Source organism: Homarus americanus, unplaced genomic scaffold, assembly GCF_018991925.1.
Source record: "Homarus americanus isolate GMGI-L3 unplaced genomic scaffold, GMGI_Hamer_2.0 scaffold35332, whole genome shotgun sequence".
NCBI lineage: Eukaryota > Metazoa > Arthropoda > Malacostraca > Decapoda > Nephropidae > Homarus > Homarus americanus.
This window is the reverse complement of record NW_024738568.1, coordinates 113624-132623: the sequence shown is the minus strand read 5'-3', so window position 1 is coordinate 132623 and position 19000 is coordinate 113624. Positions and strand designations below refer to the sequence as shown.

The window sequence follows — 19000 nt, the reverse complement described above, 5'->3', positions numbered from 1 at the left end:
CTCTCTCTCTCTCTCTCTCTCTCTCTCTCTCTCTCTCTCTCTCTCACCACACAAGGGGTCATAAACAAACTCAGGTCATCAGGAAGGACTGTGTTTATTAACGTTACATACAAAAGTAGTTCATCTCCTGGTGCACACAAGGAGGTTTGGTGGTGGTGATGTGCGGCCTCGGTACGGACATTGTACGGACACCACTGGCAGTACGTACGTGAAGGACAGTGGAGGCGTTTGATACGGTCTCAGGGAATGACAATATTACTGATGATAATAATAATAATAATAATAATAATAATAATAATAATAATAATAATAATAATAATAATAATAATAATAATAATAATAATAATAATAATAATAATAATAATAATAATAATAATAATAATAACCCCCCCCACACCTTAAATATTTTGTATCGTCACGGACCATTCAAGAGTGCCGCTAATTAGTCTACAAACAGGTAACAAATACGACTAGATAGCTATGCCAAAGGTAAGCATTCATAAAATACCGAAAAAGCCTTAAAATTACGACTATCATATATTAACTAACTAACGTAAAGCAAAAAGTGAACGATAATTAAAGAGATACGAACTGAAATGGTAAATGGAACTTCCAAAAAAATATACAAAATTAAGCTTGAAATTAATTGAAAGTAATAATAATAATAATAATAATAATAAATTCACTCACAAACATCTACATAAACAAAATCATAAGAGAATAAATAAATCATTTTACTACATCATTCACTCAACAATTCACAATATTTCGCGCGATAATAAAAATATACCTTCCCTCCCTCCCCACGTCCGACAGATCACGCGAAACAGAGCGAATTTAATGTAAACACTTAATGAAACAGAGATATAAACATCCATTCTATTTACCCAAACAATCGAGTCTATACTGTTGTAACTATAATTAAAACACAACTGATTGGCAGTGTGTGTGTGTGTTGTAAAGTTGTTATATAACCCATTTATAAGATTTGTGACTTAGTTGTATACAAACTAGATTTAATACCTCAATAATGTAAGTATAGAATTTTTAACTGAAAGAGATATATATATACTGATTTAACTCATAGCCACAACTCAGACTCGTATTGGATGATATTTGACCAGACATGACATAGAGACAGACAGCAATATTTTTTGATCGTATGAGAGATAATGTTAGTTAAGAATAATCACAGGTTGAGGTACTAGAGTAAGATGTTTCTACCTGGTGATTATACCTGTACCTGTAACTTCATTTGTACCTGTACCTGTAATTATACCTGTACCTGTATCTGTAATTATACCTGTACTTTGCCACTCGCTTGAAGATCTTACTTAGTTATTGACTCGTAATAATAACATTAATTACATCAACAACTTTCAAAATTAGATCTGTTTTGATTTCGGAATAACAAGTGAATTGCTGTCTGTCTGTCTGTCTGTCTGTCTGTCTGTCTGTCTGTCACTCACCTCCCTTAGATACTAAAAACCTTAATTAAACAACCTAATCAATAATAACTAGTTTAATCTTAGTTTACGACGAGCATTCTGGTCTTGCTTACTCTTGAATGGTAAAAAAAAATAAAAAATAGCGGAAACAACAATAAAAGTATCCAATTATAACTTTTATTACGTGGGGGGATTTTTTTTCTTAATACCGTTTTGGAAGTTTCTAGATAAAAGTATAAGGATTTTATTTAATACGAGATAAAAAAAAGTAAAAAAAAAAATATTATTAACATAGGTATTACGTTATGTTTGTCACTTTTTGCTTCCTCGTTCATCGACAACGTACACAAACATCTCCACTGCGGTCACCTGTGCCCTGGTGTCTGGCCGTGTGTGTTGAACCGCCTATTACGAAACATCTCACTCCTAACTATATATTTACTAAACCTATTGTATCAAATATCTTCAGAAAGTTCTTTGATATTATTCATGCATAAAAAAACTCGTCTATGATAACGGCTGAAGCATTAAGGTCCGGTACTGGTTATTATATTCTGGGGGGAAAAAAAGTGTTATTTTAGTTCCAGTCATCCGGGGAATCTTAGGAATTTGGTTAGGTTAGGTTAGGTTAGGCTAGGTTAGGTTAGGTTAGGTTAGGTTAGGTTAGGTTAGGTATCCAAACTATGCTTTTCCGATGGGTTTTTAATGTATTTTGAACCATTTGGACTTTCATATCTATCGGAAATCACCTAATTTGGATATCTAAATACAGGGATGACAGATGCTAAAATTTACCCCCTCCTCCCCCCAAAAAAGCGGCGATAAGCTTGGGTTGAGAGCATCGAGATTTGTTGGATCTTTGATGATACAGTGACGAGACACATGCGACATAAACAGCAGGGAAAACATATCGTACTGGTTAATACTGGGTGAAAATTCTTATATGAAAAGCTTTTGGGGAAAGTTTAGAGGATAAGTAATAACGGGAATACAAAAGACAGAGATAAAATACATTAAGTTATATAGGTAATTATCTGTGGCTTGTGTGTGTGTGTGTGTGTCAGTACTTATGCAAGCCATGGACTGTGTGTGTGTGTGTGGGTTACCGTAGTGTGCATCAGTACTACACAAGCCACAACGAAGCCACGGCCTGAAGGAAGGGAGAAGTGGGGAAGGTGGAGGGGAGGGGAAGGTAGAGATGTGGGGGGGGGAGGGAGGAGAGATGAGAGGGAAGAGGGAAGAGGAAGAAGGGAAGAGGAAAGGGAAGCTAAGATTAACCCACATCCAGAGATCCATTTAAAGCTGAACGTCCCTAATAAAAAATGAGTTATATTAACCTTTATATACACACACACAAAAATCCTCTGGGTGAAAATATATATATATCATCTGGTGAAGGAACAAGAGGAACTTTATAGCCTACAGAGTCTGGTGTACTTCAGCTGATGGTGGTGAGTCACGTATATGGTCCTTGTCGACGCTTCTGGTATTGTCGACTCGTGGTGTGAGTCTCAGTGATGTACATGTTGTTTACTGTTTCATAATGTCGTGTGTGTGTGTGTGTGTGTGTGTGTGTGTGTGTGTGTGTGTGTGTGTGTGCGCGTGTGTGTGTGTGTGTGTGTGTGTAAGACTCTCACAAAGACTGTATTTATATATAGCTCTTAAATCTCTTCCTTTTAATAATAATCAATTACTTACCATATAATCAGAATTAATCACAAGAGTTTACTTTAAAGGATAAATTATGACTCACGACAAATTAAATTATCCTTAAGTTAAATTAAGTTATACAAACTATGTTAAATGTTGTCTCCATAAATTAACAATAGCAGCATTAACAATAAACTCTTCACTTTCATCATAAGACAATACGCGAATAATGGTTCCTTAAGTAATATATTCAAAGCTGAAACACTGTATTAATGATAAAAATATATTGACTTCCATTTTCCTTACCATCACATAATAATAATTCAATTTTCTTTACCATTTCATTATAATACTTCTATCTTTTCTTTCCATCACCATTAAACCAATATATTTCCATATCTCATTTTCTTTTTCATTTCCAGTATCATAAACAAACAGCACCTCTCACACAATTATCATAGTCCACCATACAAAACGTCTAGTACAGTACACCCACCTTACGTTTTCTATCCCCCACACAACTAACTACAGAAGACTCACTCACTCACTCTCTGATTACCAAAACATAAGAAAGAGGCTCTGATATTTGCTTGAGACTCTCCCTATTCCTTGTACTGTGGGGAGTCTTCGTGCATAGGAGGGACAGCCTGTTGAGTTGTAAAGGCCGCCATGTTTGAGGCTAAGTTGGATTGACCAGGGAAGCCTCCGTATGCTGCACGGAACATCACCTCCGGGCTATTGTAGAACTGACTCTTGGGCTGGTTAAGGGGGTGAGGGGGGAGGTTAATGGTTGGTTAATGTTAGGTCTATAAGTTACATGGTTAATGGTTGGTTAATGCTAATTTTAATTGATGGTTAATGTCAACTGTTATTCATGGTCTCTCTCTCTCTCTCTCTCTCATTAACCAATAGCATTACTCAATTAACATGTACTAATTATTACTGATCGCATTCACTAAACATATTTCAAAAGTTGTGTTGACATAATGACGATAAACTTGCTGGTAAAGGCTATTTTGGATAAAGTACTTAATAACAGATAAGAACAAAGGTATTCTTGACAAGGTGAGAATAACAATAAACATCACTGCATTCATTACACACCTGACTGCCGACTGCTTTATCATATCACCACAATGGACTCGCCTAACCGTGACGTAACGATGACGAAAAAATGTAAACAGGAACACACATTGGTTGCTTTACTTGGAGTGTGTGGAAAGTGTTCCTATTGGCTCATATTGATGTTTACCTTCATGACGTCACAGAAAGTTTAGTCCATTGAGTACTTTACATCATTATATTGCTTAAAGGGTTTATTAGGGGTTTAAAGTTGGCCAGGTACTATTTTTGGAACATGTATGTATGTATGTATGTATGTATGTATGTATGTATGTATGTATGTATGTATGTATGTATGTATGTATGTATGTATGTACCTGTATGTATGTATGTGGCCCTAAGGAATCAATGTCATGTCTTCTTTAAACACAATTACAGCAGCGTTCTCCACACACCTGTAATTTACAGGTGTGTGGAGGAGAACGCATTCTACATACATTTTTAACTCAAGTTCAAGAGATCAAAACAAACATTAATTCTTAAACCCATGATTCATTTAAAAAACTCTATTTTACATTTCACACTTTACAGGTCTAAAAATAGTAACCAAACTAACTTTAAACCTCTAATGTAACCCTTCATTAAAGTATCTCCACTAATACCTTCAATATGTTAAGGCCAGATGATTTTATACAGCTCAGAGATGACACCATATACAAGGAGTTAGTAGATTATCTTTACAATAATATTAGTACTAAGCTCCGTGTTGATTTTCCTTACCTATTTAGTGGGTGCTGGTGACCGGCTGTGCATTGGGGTTAATAGTCACATCTCTCGGTAATGAAGGAGTGTTAAAAATATATACAACTTTCTCATCGTCTATGGTGAACAATGCTGCTATTTTTTTTATTTGACAAGTGAGAGGTTAAAACAATAAAAATATACATTGATATAAGCAGAAGAGTAGGAGCATTGTGACAGGCTCGGGGGCAACAAATAAACATACAGATTATTTATATACATATTCTAGTGAGCATTATAATATGGAATGCTAAATTTGATACACAAGGAATGGGGAAAGGGAGGAGGTCAGTAGCGTCTGGCGATCCCCTACGCCAGACGGTTGTTTTATGCCGTAGTGAAGCTAGGGTTTGTTTGTGGTATGGACATGGGGGTTGGGTAAGGACTCTAGGATGGGAGGGGGGGAGAGAGGAAGATAGGGAAGGGAATAGGGAGAGAAGGAGGAAGAGAGGGAAGTAGGCTCTATTGGTAGGTGGGCTGGCAAGGGGGAGGTAACGGGGTGTGGTAGGTAGTAGCTGAAGGGTGGGGGGGTATGGGTGATGACGCAGTGATAAAGCAACAGAAGGCAAAGAGTTAATGAAGTAACAGTAAACAGAGGCTTGGTTGAGCAACAGGGGAGAGAGAGAGATAGAGAGAGAGAGAGAGAGAGAGAGATAACGTGGTAATAGGAGGAAGAAATTTAACAGATATGAATAAACAGAGGTAGATACATGGTAGGGGGAGGAGGAGGAGGAGGAGAAGGGGCAAGAAGAGGAGAAGGAGGAGTTAACGTCTGATGGATAGATGGATAAAACAGATGGATAGATGAGTAGAAATATATGATAAACAAACTATTGAAAGATGAAAACGTATCCACATAAGAGTTGTCGAAGGAACAGGACCGAAGTACATGGATAAGTAAAATAGGTGGATAAAAGGGCAAGACGGATATGTAAGAAGTAGATGGTAAATAATGTAGATAGATGGAGAAAATAATTAGGAGATGGGTTTGCCGTTTTCTATAATTCTAGCTGGTGGGAGGAGGCTGAGTAGTGTAGGGTGGTAGGAGTAGGGAAATAGAACTCTGGTGGGTCCTATGGGTGATATTTCTAAGGCACTGGCAGGTTAAGGGAGATCCTAGACATCCTTATCTCCTTCGCTAGGTATCAGAGTGCTATCCTTTGGGGTTGATTGGGAAGAAGTCCCTGGAAATATCCTAGGGCCGCTGGGGTGTAAATACGTCCCTTAGGATTCCAGGTTGTACTTCAGGTCCTAGATGTCCCTGTGATATCCTTAGGGGTGGGTGTAGGGAGGCTCTTGGAGTGTTCTATGGGCGCCTCTGATGATGGCTGGGGTGTGAGGATAATGACTCACTTGCGCTGTAGAAGGAGGAAGAGGGGAGCAAATGCAGATCGCTCCGTTCAAAGAGTAATCAAAACTAATGAAAAGCAGGAAGAGAAAACAAAATAAATACAGGAATAACTAAAGTGCACAAAAAGCTGTAATACTGTAGTGTGTGTGTGTGTGTGTGTGTGTGTGTGTGTGTGTGTGTTACGACCGTGTCGTATTTTTCTATTTTTTTTATATAACATGCTTCCATGTTGTTCCATATTATTCCTGTAATGATGTGTTGTATTTACTATTATATAATCTTGTCACCTTAACCCTGTGCTGTTAAGGTTTTAACTGTTATTATTTGTTCAAACCCATTTTTATTTAGTATTGTAACAAGCATTCTTTGTTCTCTAACGACCATCTGCATCGTTAAACGACCCACCGGCGGGTCGCGTGGCGGGAGCCGACCTTATATATAGGACCCACCAACTGACGGAGTTAGTTCAGTCCTCTTGTCATACAGTCCACATCCTTTGAGTGACACTCGTCACCTGTTACTTATACTTAATTTATCTGTGTTGTTCCTGTCGCCACCAATGTGGTATATCTATGTGAGTACCTATTTATGTCTCTATTTATGTCCATCAGTATTTGCTTCGTTACATTTAAGTAATTCAGTGTTGTTTCACGTTAGTTAATTTCAGTGTTAGTTTTTATATGTTTATGCAGTGTTAACGTAATCCAATGCTTTATTTTTATTCTTTTGATGTTTCGATGTTTAGTATCATTTGTGTCTTAAAAGTTTCGATGGTGAATCAATTTGTTGTGACAGCCTACGAGGCTCTTTATTGTGTTAATATTTAATTAATTAATTCTTAAAGGTTTACTTTATTTATTTTTATTCCCTTTTAATTTACTTCACTTTTTTTTGTTTGGTTACGCCTAGAACCTGGATATTTAAGTAAATTAAGAGATTTCATGTAACAGGGTGGGGGTGTGGGTGGGTGTGGGTGGGTGGGTGGGTGTGGGTGTGTGGGTGTACAGTATTTACAAAGATCATGTTTCATTCCTCGCCTTCTGGATGTGCTTCGGGTATCATAGCTCACACAAGGGGTAATGAGGTTACCTGTCAAAGGAGGTTCAGCTGAGGGCTTTACAGTGCTGTGTGGTCGTACAGGTGTTAACAGTGACTCTCTATTATACATTCCAGAAGTGCGAGGGAGAGACAAGAGATAAGAGAGAGATATATATGTACACAGTCTCTCCGTCTCTGGCAAAGCGGCAAAATAGGCCGATGTTAAAAAGCTACCCAGAACACAAAATAAGCTGATGTTCTGATGTTAAAAAGCTACCACGAACGGGATCACGACCTTATTATTTTTTTATAGAGGACGAAAACCACTCTTACTTATCCTCATCTATGATAAATATTACTTTAGGAGCGTTGTGTTTTGGTTAAGTTAAGTTCATTTAGATTAGGTTAGGTTAGTTTAAGTTAATTTAGGTGAGGTTAAGTTACTTTAAATTAGATTAGATTAGGTTAAGTTAGGTTCTAATCATCTGCTTTATACACAAAAAAAAATAATGGTTTAGCGATCCTGTTCAGAGGTTTGACTATATCTGGCAACACTGACAGCATTCCCGGATGGTGTTATTTACAAACTGTTTACACTATACACACACTATATATACTCTATATACACACCACACATACACTATATATATACACTACACATTATTCTACACCAATCTTATGTACAATCCCCTTCACTACTGCATTTACAGGGGCTCGTCATATAAACATTCCACAAATCATTACAATGAGATATTTATTTTAATATTGTTTTACTTTCATTCCATAATATGTTTACTAATGTGAGTTTCCTTCTGTCGAATGTAAACAAACACAGGGTTACCACACTGACGAGCCCCTGTAAACGCACAAGTGAAGGAGACTGTACAACTAGTGACAGGGAAGAGGTTCATATTTCTGCCCCTATGTTACTTCCTGAATGATTGTCCGTCTGTATCTTGATCAGTTACAGGTACAGTTACAGGTTAATTATCTCCTAGTTCCAATAGCTACCAGTCCTAATAGGCCCCAACCAAAGTCACACCTGTCTGGGCTCATTTACATTGGAGTCCAGTAAATTTAGACCCCATCAAGACTATAAGAGTGAGGGCTATTATGACTGAATCTCAAGCTTAATGGTTAGGATGGCCAGATTGGGGTTAGATTAGGTTAAATAGATTAGGTTACTTGGTTTGGTTACGTTAGGTTTAGATTCAGGGTTAGTCTGGTTTAGGTTAGGCTTGGTTTAGGTTAGGCTTTGTTAGGTTTATAGTTAGTTTGGCTTGGCTTGGTTTGGCTAGCTTGGTTTGGTTTGGTTAGGTTTGGTTTGCTCTATGTTACTTTGCGTTAGGTTTTGCTAGGTTAGGTTTGGTTTAGGTTTGGTTTAGGTTAGGTTTGGTTTAGGTTAGGTTTGGTTTAGGTTAGGTTAGGTTTGGTTTGGTTTAGGTTAGGTTTGGTTTAGGTTAGGTTAGGTTTGGCTTGGTTTGGGTTACTTTGCGTTAGGTTTTGGTTAGGTTAGGTTAGGGTGGGGCCCGTGAGGACTAGAGGGACCTTAATGGTGATTCCTTAACACTTAATTCAACCCTAAATCGTAAACATAACTGATCTAAATTCAGACAGACGACCATAGTAGTATAACATTATTCTAATGATGTTATTTACAACCTCAAGAAAGCATTAATTTTCAGCATATAAAACAACTCGCTATCTAATACATGCAATTAAAGCACTCACACAGATGCCAGTGACACTAAGAAATGAGGCACTTACTCTGGCACTTACTCTGGCACTTACTCTGGCACTTAAATACGAGCCGGTGATGGGTGGCACTTATCACACTTACCCAGACTAACATAGGTACTATCTCTCACCATCATCTAACCTAACCTAACTCTCACCATCAATTAACCTAACCTAACCTAACTCAGCATTACTTAACCTAACCAAACCTAACTCACCATTACTTAACCTAACCTAACTCACCATCAACTAACCTAACCTAACCTATCCTAACCTAACTCACCATCAATTAACCTAACCTAACCTAACTTAACTCGCCATCACCTAACCTAACTCTCCCCGTTACTTAATCTCTAGTTATGAGAACTATATTTAATGTGTTAATGAAAGGGAAAAAATTATTATTGATTGTGTTTTTTTTTTAAGTCTCTCCTCCCTCTCCTTCTCTATTTTCGTATTTATTATTCTCTCTTTTCTCATCTTTCTTCCTTTCTATCTCAATTCCCTTCCCTCTTTTGTTTTCTATTTCCTCTCCTCTCCTCTCCTCTATCTCATATCCCCTCACTCCTTCCCATCATCAATAAATTCCCATACCACATCACCTCTCAGCATTACAAAACACATCTACAGATACAAAAAAAAGCAAAAACACTACAAAAAACCAACAAACACACTACAGAAACAACAAAACTCACACACACCTCCACACACCTAGTTCAGCTAATCAAACTTACCTGCGGAGGGAGAGGGAACGGGTCACAGTTTCCCATTTTCTGCCACTGGCGTTTCTTGGTCCGGTAAAAGAAAACGGATCCGGCCACGGCAGCACAAAGCAGCACCAGCAGCGTCAGTACCGCGGCGATCACCGTTGAGGTTGGAGTACACACGTAGTCGTCCGCTACATAGGTGTCTGTTGAGATGCCGGTGGCGGGGGTGAGGGTGTTATGGTCTTATGCCCTGGGTGGTGTATGCCCTGGGGAGATTGTTAATATGCCTTGGGGAGATTATTAGTATGCCCTGGGGAGATTGTTAATATGCCTTGGGGAGATTATTAGTATGCCCTGGGGAGATTGTTAATATGCCTTGGGGAGATTATTAGTATGCCCTGGGGAGATTGTTAATATGCCTTGGGGAGATTATTAGTATGCCCAGGGGAGATATGCTGACAAATTATACTTCTATTATGCCTCATGATTGTATGTATCTACAGTATGTACACAACTGGATAGGATTGGATAGGATATACTCACCATCCCTGTAGCGGTGTCTGTGTCTATCGTCCCATCCTTCGGGCATCGTGTCTTCTCCTACCACCAGCTGAGGATAGGGGATAGGGGTGGTTAGAGAAGGAGGGAAGGATGTTGGTTGGTATCCTATCCTTATCATATCCTATCCTAGTACCAGGGAAGGTATAGGGTAGTAGTGGGTAGAGAAGGATAGGAGGGAATGTCGTTGTGAGTGAAGAATAAGAAGGGGGGTAGTAGTTGTGGTTGTTGTGGTAATAGTGGTAGTAGTGAGGCTATCTTCATTTTAAAATACTCTTTCAATAACTGCTTTGTTAAATTACGCTATTATACCTCTAGTATCAGAGAGACGTACAGACAGACAGACAGAACGGACAGACAGACAGATAGATAGACAGAACGGACAGACAGTAGATCATTGTTTATTGTACCTTGGCTGGTTCTCCAATAGTAAGCTATAGGAGAGAAGAGAAGTTATCACTGGTCTAATAATAATAATAACAATAATAACAATAATAACAATAATAACAATAATAACAATAATAACAATAATAATAATAATAATAATAATAACAATAATAACAATAATAATAATAATAATAAAAGGTAAAGGTGAGATACGAGGAAAATACACACACACACAATAACAAAATTGGATAAACAAGACAAAGACAGACAGAAATTCAAGAAAGGTAGAGAGAGAGAGAGAGAGAGAGAGAGAGAGAGAGAGAGAGAGAGAGAGACACGAAGAAACAGAAAGAGCGAGACAGAGACACAGAGAGAGACAAGACACACAAATAGACAGGACACACAGACAGATAGGACATACAGACAGGACAGACAGACAGGACACATACAGACAGATAGGACATACAGACAGATAGGACATACAGACAGATGCACATACAGACACGACATAGAGCATACAGACAGGACACATAAACAGACAGGACAGACAGACAGACAGAACACAGATAGACAGAACAGACAGACACGACATACATACAGACAGGACAGACAGACTCCAGACAGATAGACAGAGAAAAACAAACACCTTGATGGTATACCTTGGTTTGGTGTCCAACTGTGAGCTATGAGGAACACAGAGAATAAATCACTGTATTACGAGACGAGGAAATGACCACAGGAACCAGAAACTTGACTCAATCACACGACAAAAGCTCCAGAAGGTTCATTAAGACAGTTTCAGAGTAAGATTGGAACTTGGAACTTTGATCTAGCTTAATCTAACCTAACCTAACCTACTAGTCTTAATCTAACTTAACCTAACACCGGAAAACCTAACCTAACGTTACGAGTCTTCACCTAACCTAACTTAACCTAAGATATTATTCCTTAACCTAACCTAACCTAACGCTACAAGTCTTAATCTAACCTAACCTAACGTAATCCTAACCAAAAAGCAACATGTCAAACAATCTTACCGAGAGAGCAACAGGGATATCACTGGGCATCTCTTCCTCTGTTTTCTTTTTCTTATCTTTGCTTGATTCCTTCTTCATGGTGGGGATGGTGGTAGGGGTGGTGGTAGTGGTGGTAGTAGTGGTGGTGGTGGTGGTGCTGTTGGTCGTGGTGCTGGAGGTGGTGCTGACGGAGCGCTTGGTTGTTCTGTGTGGTTAGGTTAGGTTAGGTTAGGTCATAAGAGGGAGGTACAGTATTATGGAAATATTTTTTTTACGTTGATTTTATTCACTTAGAGGCAATAATAATAATAAAAATAAAAATAATAATAATAATAATAATAATAATAATAATAATAATAATACCCACTATGAAAGTTCACCTGTAACACCCACCCCATTATCACCTGTTAGATCACCTGAGATAAACACAATCAAGTCGCCAGGTACTCACTTGGGACGGGAGGAAGGAGAAGACCCGAGATAATTATCAATGGGATCAAAACCAAACGCCACTGTTTGTTCAATCACATTCTCCGTCGAGGTGTCGTACTCATTCGCCTCCGTCTGGTCGCCATCTTCGCCTTCGTCAGTTTCGTTGGTTGATCTTCTGCGGCGCCGACCGTATGATATTACTCCTGCACCACACGATACCTGTTTTGGAAGGGGTGAGGGGAGGGGTGAGGGGTGAGGGGAGGGGTGAGGGGTAAGGGGAGGGGAGGGAGATAAAGAGTTAAGTGGTGTTTATTTATTTGATGTTAGGGGAAAAAAAAAGGTTGATGTCTCATTAATTGAATAGGGTATGTGTGACAGGTTGGATTACACACACACACACACACACACACACACACACACACACACACACAGAACAATGGTACTTTAAATATCACCAATACTACCCCTTTAAAAACACAATGAGTCCACCCCTTTCCCCCTCGTTTTGACTCTAATTATATACAGGTAAACTTCATCACGGGGTCCATACCGGTTCACATAGGTCTTGACAAAATCTGACCGTGGCGACGAAGTTGACCCTGGCTGTGGAGGGGAACCTGAAGGCCTTGAAGTTCCCGTAGAGGCTCTTGGTTCTCTCCTCCAGTAGCAGCTCCGGGAAGATGGACGGGTAGCGTGGACACCTGCCGAGGGAAGGACAGGTGTGGTAGGTGTGGGAGGTGGCAGGTGTGGGAAATGTGACGTGTGACAGTAGCAGGAAATGGGTGTGTAGACTGAGAGGAGGAGGAAGAGGTGTGGTGACGGGAACAGCAGAGGAGGAAGTGAGTGTGTGTACTAAGAAGTGTAGGAAGAGGTGTGGTTACAGTAGAGGTGTACTGTATTTAATGACAGGATGAGGAAGTGTAGTGGATGTTAACAGCAAAGTGAGGCGATGATTGTTGTGGTAGTTTCATAGAGGAACAGACACGAGTACACCATCATCATCACCATCATCATCATCACCATCATCACCATCGTCACCATCATCACCATCATCATCACCATCATCACCATCACCATCATCACCATCGTCACCATCATCACCATCATCATCACCATCATCACCATCACCATCATCACCATCGTCACCATCATCACCATCGTCACCATCACCATCATCACCATCATCACCATCGTCACCATCATCACCATCAGAGGACACTTTTTCCATCTCTTCCTCCTTCCCTCTCTCTCTTTCTCTCTCCTTCGCCACCCCTTCCTTCCTCTGTATATCTCTCTACTTCCTTCTCTCTGTCTATCTTTTCCCACCCCTTTCCCCCTCTCTCTCCCTCCCTTCCCCCTTCCCTCCCTGCTCTCCCTCTCTCCCTCCCTCCCTCGCCACTTCCTCGCCACTCACCCAATATTATCAACCAACGTCATGAGCTCGCCATTATCCGTCCTCGCCTCCAAGTTCCTGGCGAATATGGCGAACGCTGACGACTGCTCCATCTCTATCTTAAGTGTCAGCAGCTCGCCAAGGTCCACGTTATTCGCCTCTGTGCCGGTCGACTTGTAGATGCGCATGCGGACTGTGGGCGTGGGCGCGGTGTTGCTGATGATGTCATTCACCCCAGGCCGGAACTGCGCACTGTAGGGTTACCAGAGTTAATGGGTGGGTGTAGTAGTTAAGGGGTGTGGGTTTGTGGGTGTTAGTTAAAGGGTGTGGGTGTGTGTGTTAATTAAGGGGTGTCAGTGTGTGGGTGTTAGTTAAGGGGTGTGGATGTGTGGGTGTTAGTTAAGGATGTGTGGGTGTTAGTTTAGGGGTTTGGGTGTTAGTTAAGGGGTGTGGGTGTTGTTAAGCAGTTAAGTGTGTTAGTTAAGGGTTGGTGTTAGTTAAGGGGTGTGGGTGTTAGTTAAAGGGTGTGTGGGTGTTAGTTAAGGAGGTGTGGGTGTGTGGGTGTTAGTTAAGGGGTGTGGGTGTTAGTTAAGGGGTGTGGGTGTTAGTTAAGGGTGTGTGGGTGTTAGTTAAAGGGTGTGTGGTATATGGTAGGGAGATATCAAGTAGAATTTGGAGATATTACATATAATATACAATACCATCACGTGTTGAACAGAGCTGTACATGCAAGTGAGAATAATAATAATGATAATAATAATAATAATACTTTCTTTAGCTGTGCATGCGTGCTAAACATAACATACAGTATTTAGCTTTCTCAAAATATATATATATATATATATTAAGCTATTTAAAAAATCAGTGATATAATACATTGTGACAGGTATTATTGACAAATTATCAAAACCAAAAATAAAACCCGCAAACACCAAGTAAATGAAGGGGGAAAAATCAAAACAAAACCACATTAACGAAAGTAAAACCGAATTCAAACAATAGATGAAAGTATATGGTTTAAGGACAACATGTAAAACGAATATATAAAAACCATTTAAACCGCAGATGAGAACTAAGTCAAAAACCACATTAAAACCAAAATAATAATAAACCCAGAAACGATGACTTTATAAACCGGTATAAAGGAGGAATGACACCCTGAAATAAAACCACAGGAAGTAAACCCCAAAAAACAAAACCGATTAACCAAAAACGACAATAATCGAAGTGACGAACCAAAACCGCAAAAAAAAAGCCAAACCGAAAAAAAGGGAAACAGATGAAAAGAAACAAAATAAGAGAGACAAAAAAAATAAAAGACCACAAAAACAAAACAAGAAAACAATTACCAAAACTGAACAATTGACAAGAGAACTAAGAGAGAAATACCAGAGTGACGTAAAGCATAAACAAAGCTTTGGTGAGTGGCACATGCGGAGACGGTCGGTGATTGGTGTTCTCTCTTTCTCTCTCTATCTCTCTTTTTTTTATCTCTGTCTCTCTCTCTCTCTCTCTCTCTCTCTCTCTCTCTCTCTCTCTCTCTCTCTCTCTCTCTCTCTCTCTCCTACCTCGACACATTGAAGAGCCTCTTTTGAAAGCCAGTGATGAAGTTGGTCACAATCTCGTAATCACCGCTGAGCGAACGAGGAGACAGACAGAAGGAGAGAATAAAGAGGGGGAGTTAACGAGACAGTGGTGATGTGCCTTGTCCGTTTCCTCTCCCAACATATGGAAACGAACGAGTTCTAAGCCGTAGCCAGCCAGCCAGCGTTGCCGTCTGACTACTGACCAAAAACACTACCGCAGTTTATTCAGTTATAGAGGACTGATTATATTTCATCAGCTATCATCCACACCTGTAAATAACTAGTAATTATACCCATACAGGTGGGGGGGGGGGGTGTTTATGACCCAGCATTATTAATTAGGTCTTATCAATGTTATAGAGAGTCCATTTGTTCAGAATAATGTCATACTGGTCTCTGATAACATTGAAGAAAGAGTGTAACATCCCGATTAGGTTAGGTTAGGGTGACAATTATAATTATTACAAACTATTTTTTCTCATTATTACTTTTGTGATTATAACACACACACACACACACACACACACACACACACACACACACACACACACACCCAAAAAAAGTATCTTTACGATTTTGTGTAAGACATTATGACACAATGGATGAAGGATTTTGACAACCCTACCGAGACAACAGGAGTCACAGTGTTCATTCTGGAATTGATCGGCTCCCTCCGTGAAGATACTTTTTTGGGGGCTGGTGTAAACTAATGATATATTCTGAATAATGAAAAAAAATAAATATTAAAAATGAGTTATAGATTTCTAAGTCAAAAAGTGAGATTAAAGTTAGATAGTTAATTTAATTTATATTTTCGTGTCAAGTATTAGGGAATATTTTATCTTGTTTTGTGAATTTTACATCATTGAGAAAGTAATTAAGGATGAGTAATGAAATTGAGTATAGTCGGGGTAACATTAAATTAACAATATGTATTAAATCCTCTATTTTAATCACTTGTATTAGATCCACCAATCACTGTTATTGTAGGAAATGACAATGAGAGTAAATATTTAAAATGACGAGTGTGATTGACAAGGTTGGAAAGGCTTTTATTAATATATGATTTACCCAGAGTAATTTACATATGAATAAGACTTCTAAATAATGTACTTAAACTCTCTGGAGATTCACAAAAACATGCATTAGGGTCTTGTATCTGATTGGTTATTAAAGGATCTGAATATATCTCGTGATTGGTCGAATGAGATTAGCACCTACAGTTGATTGGGTCGTTGATTTAAGATTAGTGGAAAAAGATTCGTGGCCTAAAGATGATTGGTTAAGCTAGTATAGTAACTTTTAATTGATTATCAGAAAGATATCAACACCTGGATTTAATTAGGAGAGAAATTAACACCTGTATTCGATTAGTTAAAAAAAAAACCTTACCATATTCACTTAATTATTAGAGAGATTAGTTAAACTATATCAAAACCTACAATTAATTACTAGGAAGACTAACACCTGTACCAGATTAATTAAAAGATCTTCAAAATAACCTTAACAGAATCACATACTGTAGAAGCCGCGTCAGGTAGACAACCAACCCACCCACACACACCACCTGTTAACTCACTTGATATCAATCCCTCCACCCGTCCTGCCAGCCCCAGCCTCAGGAGCATAGCTGACGGTCTGGTCCCCGGCCTCAAAGGAGCATTCGACCCTCACCGTCCTGTCTGACTCCTGCATGATGAGTGGGTGTTGCTGTACCACCACTGTATTGACGAATTTGCCGTCTCCCTGTGGGTATGAGAAGGTTTTGGAGGGTTAGTGGTGCTAGTTGGAGGGTTTTGGAGGGTTAGTGGTGCTAGTTGGAGGGTTTTGGAGGGTTAGTGGTGCTAGTTGGAGGGTTTTGGAGGGTTAGTGGTGCTAGTTGGAGGGTTTGGAGGGTTAGTGGTGCTAGTTGGAGGGTTTTGGAGGTTAGTGGTGCTAGTTGGAGGGTTTTGGAGGGTTAGTGGTGCTAGTTGGAGGGTTTTGGAGGGTTAGTGGTGCTAGTTGGAGGGTTTTGGAGGGTTAGTGGTGCTAGTTGGAGGGTTTTGGAGGGTTAGTGGTGCTAGTTGGTGGGTTTTGGAGGTTAGTGGTGCTAGTTGGAGGGTTTTGGGGTTAGTGGTGCTAGTTGGAGGTTTGGAGGTTAGTGGTGCTAGTTGAGGTTGGGTAGTTGGAGGGTTGGGCAGTTAGGTTGAGGTTTAGTGAGTTTGGGTGTGCAGTTGGTGGTTTGGAGGTAGTGGTGCGTTGGAGCGTTTTACAGGGTTAGGATAGATGATAGCTTTATGTTGGTGTGGACGAGGTTACTATCCCTCTGTGAATTGGAGAGTAGGATGAAGGAGGGATAGAGGGTGGAGACACACACCCACACACACTCACCACACACACACCACTCACACACACACACACACACACACACACACACACACACACACAACACACACACACACACAAAGACTACCTCTAGTGCCACAGGTTGACCCTAGGGAACTCGAAGAATCAATTGTGTCTGTCTGTTGCCCATCTCTCAAAGCAGGCCTGGGCGTTCCCTGTGGCGTACACCCGTCCTTCGAAGGGCGTGCCGAAGGCGAAGGTCACCAGCATATCCGTGGGCGTGCAGTCGACCTTTACTGTGAGCGGGGGAGAGGGCGGTGTGAGGTCAAAGGTCAAAGGAGTGAGAGAGATATATATTTAGGGGGAGGGGAAGAAACGTGACGTAAATAACATACAAGAAAAGATGAAAATAGAGAAGAATAAACATGAAATTATAGACAGAGAAACAGACAATCAGACAAACAATGATACACAAAGAAACAGACAGACAAACAGAAACAATTACAGAGATATTAAGACATACATTACTACAAAAGACAGGAGACTTCAACACGACCTAGAGTACCAAGCTGAGGAGACTTCAACACGACCAAGAGTACCAAGCTGAGGAGACTTCAACATGACCAAGAGTACCAAGCTGAGGGCCGTAGTCTTGCTCATAGTGTTACTGAAGGTTTAGGGTTTATGGGATCTGTTTCAATGGGTAACTTAAGCAAATTCTGGGATATTTTTCAATGGGTAACTCCAGCTATTTCTGGGATATTTTTCAATGGGTAACTCAAGCTATTTCTGGGACATTTCAATGGGTAACTCAAGCTATTTCTGGATATTTTAACTGGCTGACTAAACTAAGCCTGTTTCAAGGGATCTATTTCAGTGATAAGTTAAAGCCATATAATGAGATCTTTTCATTGAGTGATTGAAATCTATATCAAGAGATTTTTTTTTCGATATTATAAAGTACAATCACATTCTCCTTCCTGTTCTCCTTCCCCATCCTCTGTTCCTCCTCCCTGTCCCCACTTCCTACCGCTACACAGACATACGCACTTACCAGTCTTGCAGGCGCCCTTCTCTGAGTAGAAATAGTCTCGCTCCACCTGTAGGGCGCTCTGGCCACCCACGCTGAAGGTGTCATCTGAACTGAGCGAACACTCACGCCTGAACGACTGTCCGGAGGAAGAGCAAAATAAGTCTACGTAATGAAGATGATGAGGTTTGGTTTTGTTTGCCTTGTTGATGTTAGGTTAGGTTACTTGGTGCTATTTTTAGGTTTGGTTTTGCTTATATTCTAGTGCTGTTGCTACACTGCATACTAAACCTCAAAACAATCAGCTGACTGGAACAACCTGGAAGTTGTAGCTCTGAGGTGAAGTCCCTTGCTGTGCAGTATTGTTTTAATCTGTCGAAGACATTGGTGAAGGGGTCGAAGAAGGAAGGAACCGACTCGTAGTTGGCGTAGTCGCAGTTGGGGGGATCTGGGGAGGAAGAAGGGGGGTGAGAGGGAGG

At 40.0% G+C, this 19000-nt stretch overlaps 2 protein-coding genes across 7 annotated transcripts in view; both read right to left on the bottom strand.

Annotated features, from left to right (window-relative positions):
• Window positions 1–78: 78 nt before the first annotated feature.
• On the bottom strand, window positions 79–18871 carry LOC121874063. 6 transcript variants are annotated; one of them, XM_042377945.1, is made up of 15 exons: window positions 18841–18871; window positions 18546–18660; window positions 17619–17787; window positions 17469–17471; window positions 16746–16914; window positions 15149–15214; window positions 13602–13832; window positions 12738–12888; window positions 12207–12406; window positions 11777–11960; window positions 11399–11422; window positions 10763–10786; window positions 10338–10404; window positions 9822–9997; window positions 79–3856 (listed from the first exon to the last, which is right to left on the bottom strand). In XM_042377945.1, exons 5-15 carry the CDS (start codon window positions 16859–16861, stop codon window positions 3701–3703), a joined length of 1395 nt encoding a protein of 464 aa, XP_042233879.1. In that variant the 5' UTR covers window positions 16862–16914; window positions 17469–17471; window positions 17619–17787; window positions 18546–18660; window positions 18841–18871; the 3' UTR covers window positions 79–3700. The 6 variants fall into 6 exon arrangements, with proteins under 6 accessions (XP_042233879.1, XP_042233880.1, XP_042233882.1 ...); XM_042377950.1 differs by lacking the exon at window positions 79–3856 and adding an exon at window positions 5492–6378; XM_042377949.1 differs by lacking the exon at window positions 79–3856 and adding an exon at window positions 5492–6319.
• The window catches only part of LOC121874059, a 56015-nt gene continuing 54671 nt past the window's right edge, over window positions 17657–19000 (bottom strand). Inside the window, exons 28-30 of the mRNA XM_042377928.1 lie at window positions 18821–18969; window positions 18546–18660; window positions 17657–17787 (exon numbers count right to left, since the gene is read on the bottom strand). Of these exons, the coding sequence (XP_042233862.1) occupies window positions 17657–17787; window positions 18546–18660; window positions 18821–18969 (395 nt within the window). The remainder of the gene's footprint in view (window positions 17788–18545; window positions 18661–18820; window positions 18970–19000) is intronic.